This window comes from Vanessa atalanta, chromosome 16 (assembly GCF_905147765.1).
Source record: "Vanessa atalanta chromosome 16, ilVanAtal1.2, whole genome shotgun sequence".
Lineage (NCBI taxonomy): Eukaryota > Metazoa > Arthropoda > Insecta > Lepidoptera > Nymphalidae > Vanessa > Vanessa atalanta.
This window is the reverse complement of record NC_061886.1, coordinates 6,438,736-6,451,768: the sequence shown is the minus strand read 5'-3', so window position 1 is coordinate 6,451,768 and position 13,033 is coordinate 6,438,736. Positions and strand designations below refer to the sequence as shown.

General features: G+C 31.8%; 1 protein-coding gene across 3 annotated transcripts in view; it reads left to right on the top strand.

Annotated features, from left to right (window-relative positions):
- Positions 1-13,033, top strand: part of LOC125069668 (cytochrome b5 reductase 4) — a 61,962-nt gene that overhangs the window by 8,750 nt on the left and 40,179 nt on the right. Inside the window, exon 2 of one of the 3 annotated variants that reach the window (XM_047679190.1) lies at positions 11,084-11,132. In XM_047679190.1, the coding sequence (XP_047535146.1) occupies positions 11,090-11,132 (43 nt within the window). In that variant the 5' untranslated portion in view covers positions 11,084-11,089. Of the gene's footprint in view, positions 1-11,083; positions 11,442-12,304; positions 12,641-13,033 lie in introns of those variants that run through there. The other 2 variants (XM_047679188.1, XM_047679189.1) reach the window with 2 other exon arrangements.

Genomic DNA, 13,033 nt, shown 5'->3' with positions numbered 1-13,033 from the left:
GATAAATAAACTGATGCAAATATGATTTGTTAATGACCGATCACAAAGACGTTTTTAATAAATGACTTACAAGTGAAAAAAGAGTGTATGTAAAACGAGTGTCCCAAAACAAAACACTACATCGTTATCGAAATGTATATAAGAGCTTTTTTCGAAATGGAAAAGCTGTTTTCTTTATCTATCCGAAAAGTTATTTTACTGTCTATATTAAATATAGACAGTAAAATAGTGCGAGTCCTCCGCAGGGCCGTCTGCAATAGAATACGCGAGGCCCGCGTCTCACGCATCGATGGACTGGCGCCTACGTTATTACGAAGTATATATATATTCATGTACCTGGCCACCTACAGGTGGTGGTAGCCACTAGACCCACACACGCGGACCTCGTTGGTGACTAGAGCACCTCATAACACAAAAATGTCGTCCTCACAAAAACACCAACCTTAGGAACTAAGATGTTATGCCTCTTGTGTCTGTAGTAACACTGGTCACTCGCCCTTCAAACTGGAACACAATATCCTCAGTATTATTGTAAGGTATCTACCTAGAAGGGCTTGCACAAAGCCATACCATTACTAAATACCCCTACATCAGAGTTCTTACCCTACTTTACAGTACCCCGTGGGACCCCGCACTACCCCTCTCTTCGGTTCCTCATACTGTTTTGCTCATGACGTGTTCTTGTTATCTACTGGGCTATATTGGAAATTCAAAGTTTTCACCATTATTAAAACACCGATGGGATAAAAAAGCTAGTTAGAAAAATCATATAAACTTTAAATTGTGTTTGAAAATTACCATATAATTTTACATGTGTAACATCACAAAATACAAGTAATTTATTTTATTTTGTATTTGATTACTTCATTTAGCACGTTCTTTTTGAAAGTAATATATTGTTTTGGATACTATGAAATGCTATTGGCTGGCTTTCAATGGAAAGGCACCGCAACTGAACGATGCTCGTATTGATACAAGTTCTTCAGATGTTGCAGTGTGTGTTTGGTATTGGTTTGTATTATTTGTGGCAAATAAATTAATGTATATAAAGTAAGACATTGTTGGATGTCTTACTTTATAAAATACAGCTTATATTGTTTTAAGCAAGATATAACACCTTAAATTTTACAATACAGGTATATATAAATATTATATATACCTATTATGTATATTATCGTTTTTTCTTTTCAGATGGATATGTCCGTTACGCTTCAAGACGAAGACACGTCGCCGGCAGGAAGTAATTCTCTTGAAATATACGTTTCCACCGTAGTACTCTGCACAGATGTCACCAATAATCCTGACTTACCTGAGACAAATTCTTTTGTGAATTCAGAATCAAAACTGTCTCTGTCATCTAGTTTCGTTACACCGACTTCGCCGTTACGATTATCATCACCACTTTCGTTGCCGTCCTCGCCTAGACCATTTGCAATAACACAGCTTCAACAAATCCTTAGATGATCCCTCTCAACAGTCCTCCGAGAAAACTCAATCAAGCAGTATGTACCCACCGTTAATCAAATCAAGATTTGCTTCTGGTAAGCCGAGACTATTTTTTAAATGTAAAAGCTTGATTAACATAAAATTGTACCTGTCTCATAAATTTACTACCAAAATGTCTCTCTTGCTAAATCTTTAAATTAATATTCGTTAAAATGTTATGTCATATTATATTTGGTTATGATTGTTTTTTCATTAACCAATTAATGTACCTCTAAGAGGCGCTGCTTGAATATTTATTTAGATTTGAATAAAATGCAGTGGTTAATTAGTTAAGCATATATAAAGTTACTTTCTTCCAAGCTTATATTTTTATATAAACATCATGGGTATCCTTGCTGGTAATGCTGAAAATTAAAAGAAAATTTTTGTGCAGAGGTGTGCTCAGCACAGCTTTTGATTAAATGTATCTACTATAAACGAAAGTACCACTACTATTTCTACATTTTGTTATTAATTAAAATTGGATATATTTAATTACCAAATACATAAAATACATACGATGTTGAAATTAAACCCGAAGAAGTCTTTAATTTATTTTTTCTTTAATTGAATAATTATTTCTTTGGCTTATAAATATTTTAATCTTGAGACATTTTAGTGGCATAAAAATTACTATCTAAATGTCTTACCATTTAATAATTGTTTTGGAAACTAAACGCCAATATTCTTCTTATTTATTAATGATTATATCTAATATATATTGTTAAATTTCAAATTATCAGGTTGAGGCTGGGGGCAAACATAAAATAGGACCTAACTGGCCAAGGTGCTGATGTCTCATACACAGAGGTCAACAAAGCTAAAGGTATTTTTTATACTACTATCTCATTAATAAATTATCCTAATATGTTTGACTTAATTGTAATTATGAAATCTTGAAATGATTGAACACATAATATTAGATAAAAGTCTAAATTATCAGTTAGATAAGATGTAACATTTTCACGGACCATTATAATGGGCTGATAAACTAGTTACATCATTTTGCAATGTTCTGAAAATTTTTAACATTACATTTAGCTAAATATTGAGTAAGTATGTATTGATAATGTATTAGATATATGGCTAGATACATTTAAATATTTTTAATTATAGGTATTACCTGGGGAGATGATATACTTTTTGAGTTCTTGGAAATCATCTGGCACTAAAAAGGTCACTGGATTGAACAAATCTAAAGAGTGTGCAGATCCAATTGCTTACCCAAAGCAAGCATAGGAGGAATAGTCGAATATTTGGAAAATGATTTTTATTTATTAGCGCAATCAGTATCACCATTTAGTTATCAAAAGTTGTGAAGTAGTTACTCATCACCATAAATCTTCATAGTTGGAGGTTTATGTGTTGTATTTAATGTAAATGTTATAAATGTATGACATTTTTTTTGTTTACTGAGCCTTACAATGTTGTGAGTGATTTTTAATGTTATTAAATTAATAATATACATCGTATTTAACTTTTTATTTGTAGGTGTGTTACCCAAATTTCAAATAGTAAGAGATTTGATCACCAATGTTACCTATACATAATTTATGTCAATAATTTTAGATAATTTTTCTAAATTAGAATTCGCTATTCTGTCTTATTTATTTTATTTATTTATTGGAAAAGTTCGTGATGTATATTCTATCATATTTTATACGGATAGCTAATTTATTAAATAAGCAAAAATGATAGTAATAATGAAATTTAAACCTCGCCATGTGCAAAATGAAATAACTACTTTGTTAAACATATTACATAATGTGATCCATAGTTATATTCTCTGTATATTTGTCATTGTTCTCAGCTTTATGTCTTTAACATTGTAGATTTTCTATGCATTGATACCAAGACTGATATCTAACCTTTATGTACCCACATGTCACCTCCACAATCGAAGCCGCCTAAGATCTGAAGAAACACTTACGAACCGATTTGTTAAAAAATCAAGTTCAGTTTCAGCCTTATATCGACAGAGAAAATTTGTTTGAAATGAGGTACTGCCGTCCAAATGTGACAACAAACATCACCCATTAGTTATCGTGCATTGAAACCCCCTGGAAGTCGCATACGCCATTCGCCATAGTAACATTTACTCCGCTATCTCCATCCTTCAAAATTGATATTTTCACTGACTCCAACATACCATCCGACCAAACCGGAACCCTATAATTGGTCCATAAGCAGGAAGGCAAGAAACTCTTGATGAACCATGGATAAGGAAAAGGTGACGAGTCACGCGTCATGACCATCCAGGAATCTCAGGGACAGATCTACGGCGATTTTATCTCCAATCGAAGCATGTGAGGCTCTGTATTCACGAAAGTGTTCCTCACGCAATTGTGACCATCACTAGACTACGAACACCTGTTTCTACTAAACGGATGGCGGTGAGGTCATCAATACCAGAACGCGTCATCAGAGTCGCCAAGGGTGTGCCCTCTCCGATCAAGCGCGGAGCAGGGCCCCTTAATTGTGGTAAATCTTTTAGATCCTAAGAGTAGTATAACTGTATATTTAAAATCTATATCTGTTGATTGATTGTAAATATGGAAAATTGTAAACCGTTAGCTAAAACTAAAAAAGGCACGGGCGACTGTGAGATTATCAAACATATATTTTATATTTTCTATTTAGAAAGTAAAAACTAACAATAACAATCATTCTTTACACAGCTTTCTGAACACACCCGTAAACGTTTAAATTTTTTAACTCGTGAAATATTCGGGAATCGGGATTTGTTTATTGTATGGAATTGAAGATCGTTCATTAAGGCTAGGTGGTAAAGCAGTCAAGTGACAAGAACCAGAACAAGTACTAAATTATTTTCAAACGATCAAACAACAATGTCGAGATAATGATAGGTCTAAAGTTAACCGAGATAAATGAGCTCATCTATCAAACAACACATATTTAAATACAAAGCAGCTTAGCGGACATTATACAAAAGTTTTTAAACCTCAGAATAGTGCTTCAGTGGTCTGTTATAATAGTAACGGAACAGATAATTTTAGTTATAAATGTACGAAAAAGAATAAATTAACTTTAAATAAAGAACAGTAATAAGCTGAGTTTTTACTATTAAACATACTTAGATATTAACATTTTTGACGTGACTTGATCTGGCTATTACCAGATTCAAATTGAAGAGTTTTTACAAGAGCTTACTGCATTCGTGACACCCGACGGGCAGTTAATTTTCATCAATTTAAAGAATGCCTTTCAGATTAACAAATGCCTTCAATATTGTAAAGGGCTACGAATAAGATGTTCTCAAAATTAAGCTTTGTGGTTATTTACATGGATGATATTCTAATCCCTGCTAGATCAGTTGAAGAGGAATACAACTTTTATCCGAAGTAAGGTTAACTCTCAAGGTAAAGAAATGTTATTCTTTCAAAAACAGTTAGACTAGAAAGTCTATAATATCTTTATCCAAATACACTAAAACCTAGAAAGGTTTTAGTGTATTTGGATAAAGTATACGACCGGATTTCCGTTAGACTAGCTATATCTCATTTTCCAGTAACTCAAAATGTACATCATGTCAGACGTTTCATAGGGCTCATTAGTTTCTTTCGAAGATTTGTCAAAGATATTGCAAATATTGTAGCTCATCTAATTTAATGGCTGTTTGTTGTGCAGTGTATGGTCTTGTGTTGTCGTGAAGCAGCAGTGGCCTAGCGCGATTAACCTATCTCGGTTGTTTAGCAGCTGGTTCTTCCTTCATGGTTTGCAGTTGCTGACAATAGATATCTGCCGTAATCGTTTGGCCAGATTTTAGAAAGCTATAGTGAATGACACCGGAACTAGTCCACCAAACACTCACAAGTAACTTTTTCTGAGTCAATTTTTGTTTAGGGTAGAATTTAGCTGGGTCTCCAGGGTTCAGCCATTGCGACAAGCGCTTCCAATTATCGTACTGAATCCACTTCTCATCACAAGTAATGATTCGATTTAAAGTCCCTTCATTATAATGTCGGTTGAGCAAAGTATACGACGCGTTTTTGCAAGTCTTAACCTTAGTCTGCAACTCTCTCTGAAGTGCTTTGTGATGGATCTGTTTCCACAATAGCCTTTAATTTTTCATTTTCCACTTTGTTAGATAATAGATAAGGTATCCTAGACTGATGAGAGTTATGACCAATTACAGACACAGAATCAAGAACTTTACTTGCTTACCGATGAAATACAAACTGAACAGAAAAAAACAGAAATGTTTAGTTCAACAAGATAATTTAACAACTAGATAATTGAAATTGCATAGTAAATAAATATATTGTATATTACTGAATCTTTAATGATTATAAGCAACTTACAACACTGTGAACTGTCATTTATCTTTTGTCATATAAACCAGTTGTCAAATAAAATTGACTGCATTTAATATGTATTCGGATTTAAAAGTGTATTTTGTTTTTTTTCATGTGATTGTAATTTAATATCGAGATAGAAATATATGTATCTTAAAATTAACATGCAGAAACTTGTTGTGTCAGTACACTTTATTTTAAAAAAATAATAAATTGTTTTATTTACTTTTATCGGTGGTAGTGAATTTTAATATTTATGTATCTCTGCTCAAAGAAAGACTATTTTTAATGGTTTTAACATCATTGTGAAAAGGTGAGTCATATTTTACGTTCATAAAGGTACATGAAGCCTATTTTTATCAATAAATTATGTCTATATTTGTCTTTATTAACAGATGACTAGGTGACGAGAACGTGTGTTTACCTAAACACTATTTTAATTGAAGAATTTTTGTAAAGCTTCATAAAATTATGGCAAAATCATCAGCTTTAAGTTATCATGAAATCTTATTACACGAATCTGACGTTGAATTACTCTGTGGGCCACATTGGCTAAATGATACTATAATATAATTTTATTTTGAATACTTAGAAAAAGAATTGCTTAAAAATGTTAATGAAATCTTGTTTGTTTCGCCTGAAATTACACAGTGTATAAAAATGGTTCAAGCAAATTAAATATTCTTAAATAAATAAAATAAAATTCTTAAGTTTTCTTTGCTCTGAATAATAATAATTCACCTGCTAAGGCAAAAGGTTCTCATTGGTGCCTTTTTGATTTCTCAAAAACTGAAAATAGTTTTAATTACCTAGATTCATTATCTGAATGCAATCGTGATGTTGCATGGGATTCTGGAAATCATTTAATGTCATAGTTGAGCGAAGAAGGTAAGATGCTTGATATTTTTGATTAAAAACCATTTATAATTGCATGTTATTGTATACAAAAATCATAAAAAAATGTGTTATTTTTACGTTAATTTTATGAATCACATTAAAAATTGATTATAATATTTCAGGTACAATTAATTTTGGGGATAAGGAATGTCTACAACAAAACAACGGCCATGACTATATTGTAAAGTAATTTGCTATACTGAGAGGCTAGCAACCCATGCTATGAAATTAAATGTCTATCAAAATAAATAGGAAAGAAATTCTTGGAATTATTAAGTATTTAACAAAATGGAAATAAAATGTGCTTCCAATTTATTCATATACAATCCAGACAATTAAATAGTATTAATTTGGGTGTAGCAGATTATTTTTATCTGTGTCAGCTATTTTCTTTCTACATTGTAAAAGGAAGTATAAAATTAAGCAAGGACATCTTTTTAATTAATTATTTTATTGATATTTCTTAAGAAAATTCTAAGATTTGATCTGAGACAGAGTTTTGTTAAGCTTAGCAAATTCGGTTAGCAACATTATTTGAAATAAATGGGGAACATGGAAATATAACAAATAAATAATCTATTTTTTTCCTTAAAAAACGCAATAAAATGTTACTAACATCATATTCAGATAATTAACCATCATAAATTTTTAACATTAAATAAATTGGAAAAAATATTCAAAAGATTTTAAATCAAGTTCTTCACCTTTTTTAACTCTATAATCTAAAACTATTAAATATTTATTAAAAAAATATGAATAAAAGCTCATAATAAAAAAAAAATTATATAAATTAATTTAATTAATAAATTAATTTAATTAAAAGTTTAAAAAAATGGTTGATTGTGTATTTCAAATTATTACATATGTTTTTTCTCTTTTATCTATGCTTTTAACCCACTGTTACTGGTAAAACCTATTAGAGGTGTAATGTGTAATTCTTAAAGGCCAGCAATGCACCTAACCCCCCTGGTGTTGCAGATGTCCATGGGCGGTGGTAATCACTTTCCATCAGGTGAGCCTCCTGCTCATTTGCCCCCTATAACATAAAAAAAAAATGTGGCATGTTTTGTATTATTAATCTGTCACATATAAAGTGAATAAAAAATACAAAGATTTTTTGTTTTACAATAAAAAAAGTTTCGTAAATATATTTGATTTTAAATTATCCACAAAGACCTATCCATACATATATCAGAAAATAACATTTTAAAGAATAGTCAATTTAATATAGTCAATTCAAACTCCTCAGCAACTACCAGACATACTCTGTCATTGTTGTGGATTGCAAATACTTGTATTCCAATAGGAAGCCATTCACTGTTGAGACCTAAAGGAATTGTTGCAGGGAAGCCAACAAGCCGTGTATATAAAATTCATAGGTCTCATCAATGGCTGATTGTGATATGGTGCAGAGGTTGGGTGAGTGGGATATATGAATATACCATCATCCCCTAACATTTCTTTAAAAATTTCCATGAAAATTACATTTCATTTTCAATTTTTACCTATAATTAAAAGATTCGTCATGTCGTTATGTGATTATGTGAGTACACGAAATAAGGAATTTGTTTTATTACGGACTTTCAGCCCTTTTTTCTCGGGATTTTTTTAAATAAAATTTTAGTAGTGTATTTTTATGAATATTGTTTAAAAGCGTCTTGAGCTTTACTCCACTATCTAAACCGAATTTTTATTACAAACCATTAGAACGTGATTAAACCATTGATTAAACATATTCACGCTCAAACTTGCATATTTATAATATTATATTTTTATTACATTACATTATCAGCCGGTAAATTTCCAACTGCTGGGCTAAGGCCTACTCTCCTTTTGTGGAGGTTTGGAGCATATTCCACCACGCTGCTCCAATGCGGATAATAATATTTTTGTATGGGTTTATTTATTATGGGTTCACTCGTTGTTAATCGCAACATGGCAATGTAGACTACTCCTGCTATTGCAATAAGTCATAATAATAAGTATTTATTAGGAAGGAGTAAAGACAGATAAACAACTTCAACGTTGAATTGACATGATATCATCGAACAAAATTTTAAAATAATGTACGGTATTCTATTACGGATTCGTAAAAAATGTGTTTAGAAAAATTATTTAGTAAATTTGATGTGAGAAAGAGTGTGAAAGACATTAATTAAGAACTGTTCGTAGTGCATAATAAACCAGAGCTATTAGTAAATCACATGTAATATTTAAATCTAGTTATTAAGTTATTAATAACTAGATTTAAATATTATGTTATTAAGTTAGTTATTAAATGATAATAATTAATCTTATTATCATTTAATAACTAACTTAATTAACATCCATAGATATTTAACATGCATAGGTTTTGATGTTGTTACATTAAAAAATATATTTATAATTTTAACTTTTTTTTTTTTTTTTTAAATTATCTAAAACATCATAAAAGTGTCAATTCGTGTAGTAAAGTGGAGGTGCTTCCTAAACCTTTCAAAGTTTCAAGAAGGTTCTTTCTTTCGATTTGTTCTTTTTGCATTTTTACATCAACGGTATAGCACCGAATTCAACCTTCAAATTCGATATACCTACTGATTATATCTGTGAGTTTTCCTAATTGATGATTGTTTAGTATTTCTGTGCTTTAATAGCAAATATGTTTTCAGATTATATTAATAACGGAGTTTTCAAATTTGGTGAAACTTGTTACAACATGTTTCTACCGACTTTTAAAAATTGTAAGTCTTTAATTCGTGAACATTTCGTAACACGTGAATCTTAACCGTATGTTTTAGGTTAGAAACTGTGTTCACACCAATTTTCATGTGTTTAACATGTGTTTATAATATATCTTGTGCTCTGAAGGAATTTGTTTTTTTGAAAGTTAAAATATTTTTTTCCGATTGATTAGAAGTTCTCCTCTTCATTGAAAATAACAACATTTGAGAATAAGAAGGTCTGGTTCCGAATATTCATTTAAATTCTAATTATATTCTAATTATAAAACATTAATGTCAATATGACCGCGCTACCTATCGCAAGGAGCACTCTAATATCTGTCTCGAGTAAAGTTACATTTGGGGATAAATAAACCGACGCTAGTGTGATCCGTTAATGACCGATCATACTCATCCGATATACAGACGCTCCGATGTCGCTAAGCGACGACGGGTCTAGAGGAAAGCAATGATGAACCCTCTTACAAACAATTAATGTGGCCCTTGGGCCTGTTATTACGAATTATCGTATAATTGTCAATTTTCGGATCCCTTTTCAAACATTTTTAGAACTATTCCTGGGTCGGTAGGAAATTTGTTTTGATAAATTAGTCCTTACTCTATATATTTATATATATTTTTTAAATATTTTATAGAGCGATTGGAAAACGTTCAGCGTTATCTAGTTTCACGCATAATGTACAGTTAAAATAAAAATGTGGAATACAATACAATTAAGTACTAAAATAATTCATATTTCACAAAAATAAGAAAATAAAACCCTTCTTAAGGACAAAAGTTTAATACTAATTTAGAAAAAAAGAAAAAACTTTTCTTTATCTATCCCTTTATGATATAATTTCTGCCAAGAAACTACTAAATTTACGCCTAATCTTTAAAATTTTTAGGACTATATTTCGAAAACCGACACATGCAGATTTCCTTATGATATATTTATTTTCCGCTGCAAGAACGATGAACTGTTGTATGAAAGGAATGTAGACACTTGAATATTCAATGATGCTTTTCCTACATAAAAACTCAAAGAGTTTTTATATAGGAACCACTACAACCACTGCAGTGGCCGTTTTCGACATATGATCGTATCGATTAGTGGGCATCGTTCGTTATCGTTATTATGCTGTGCTTGTGGCTCGGTGATGCTCTCCTCGGGAAACGAAAGTGATCTCGCACTTCCGCACCCTTTGTTATTGCGTACGGCAGTTCGAGTCCTCCACAAGGCCGCCTGACATAGAATATGCGCGGCCCGCGCCTCATGCATCCACGAACTTGCGCCTACACTGATTCCGAGGCCTAGATATTTAACGTACCTAGCCATCCGTACGTTTGAGAACACGATCCACGTGTTGGCGACTCAAACGTACGTGATTATGTATCACAAAATACTAGTAAGTGTTTGATAGTAATATTTTATATACAAAATAATGCTATTGGCTGACTTTCAATGGAAAGCCAGCGCTACTGAACGAAGCTGTTATTAATACAAGTATTTCAGATGTCGCAAAGTGTGTTTGGTATCGGTTTGCATTATTCGTGGCATATAAATTAATTAATATAAAGTAAGACGGCTAACAGTCAGTCTGCAACATTTAACACCTGAAAGTTTACAATAATGGTTAGATAAATCTCATATATATTATGCTTATCATCGTTTTTTCTTTTCAGATCGATATGTCCGATACGCTTCAAGACGAAGAGACGTCACCGACACGAAGTAATTCTCTTAAAATATCCCTTCCCACCGTACTGTGCACAGATGTCACCGATAATCCTGAATTAACTGAGACAAATTCATTTGTGAATTCAGAATCAAAACTGTCTCTTCCATCCAGTTTCGGTACACCTACTTCGCCGTTAAGATTATCATCACCACTTTCGTTGCCATCCTCGCCTACACCTTTTGCAAAGACACCGCTTCAAACACGCTCCAACAAATCCTTAGATGATCCCTCACAACAGTCCTCCGAGAAAAGTCAACCAAGCAGTATGAACCCACCGTTAATCAACTCAGGATCAGCTACTGGTAAGCCGTGACTATTTTTTTAGTGTAAAAGCTTGATTAACATAAACTTGTACCTGTCTCATAAATTGACTACCATAATGGCTCTTTTGCTAAAAATTTAAATTAATATTTTGACATCTGACATACGGTGATACGACATTTTGCTACGTGTTTCCTATGAATTTATTTTTTATTTTATATTTTATATATATTTTATTTTTATAGTAAATATCGCGTATAACATTGTGACATATCTACCGCGCTCGTATTTGCGGTGAGTTTTGTCGTGAATTTGTTCTCACAGAATATCTCTCTTGTTATATTTTTAAAAAAGATTTGCCAAAAAAGTATAAGAAAATAAAACGTGCAATTTACTTCACAGTTTTTATTGAAGTTAGTATTTTAATTTTAATTATACAACCATTTCTAATATTTACGTCATAACAATTTGGTAAAAAAGAATTGAATATATCGATATATATTCAGCCATTTCAATTTATTTCAAACTAACCATGATCATCATTAAATTTAAAGTTTGGAAGTCAAGTACGTAAAGTAAAGAAGTAGAAAAGCGAAACTAGAGCAGCAATTATAATGCAAACAAAAGTAGCGCTGTAGCTTGTTGAACAGAAACGGAGCTGCGCCCCTAATGTCAGTCTTATAAACAATTATTTTGACAAAATAACGGTCGTCATAAAGTGGAAGCAGGGAATAGAGTTTAAAAGATTTTGCGTTCAAAAAGTTAAGGGATATATAAGTTATTTATAATATTATCAATTTTATTTGCTTTTCTAACGAGTTATGGATACAAATATCAAATCCTCTTCGGTCGACCGCAGTCGAGCGCAGAGCGCGGCCGGCGCCGGGCGTGCCGTCGTATTAACGCCTGTACTACGACACTTCACTTCAATTTTATTGCTGCGTAAAGAGTAGTGAAGCTTTTATGTTTCAATCACTTAATGAGCCTATTTTTCTAAATAAATCTTTAATTCGAATGATAATAGTGTTTTTGATGCGCAGTTATTTTCAACTTAGAAATGTTCAGATCTGACTTTTTTTTCAAACATTTTAGAATCGATGAATTCGTATTTTTTTTAGTTTTCTATGATTGATAAACGTGAAGTTAATTAGTATGAGCTGTGAGAATTTATAAGTTATGCCGTGTTGTGGGTGCTGGTGGAACGGCAGACAGAGACATCGACCGCCGGAAAGCGTCTCAGGTTATTTTGTAACCGATAAATTTGATGTGTTATTTAAAAATTTAAACATGTTACTACAACGGGCGTTACCTTTTCCACTTACATGTATCAATATTGATTTCGAAGGTGAATTTAAAGAAAACTTTTTGTTCAATGTTTATCTTATCCTTATTGGATTAATCTTATTCTATTTCCCAAACACAAACTCCAAACTCAATCTTGAATGTTTGATAAAAATAAATTCGATTTGACTGCTACATTAGCAAATTTATTACAAAACTTTCAGTCGCCTATCGAAGTTTTGTATTTCTTCGATAAAGGCTGCAGTTTTCACGTAATCAATGTTTGGAAACGTTTTACCTTACTTTACATATTACATTTACGTACATATATGTACAACTGAGCACTTAAAAA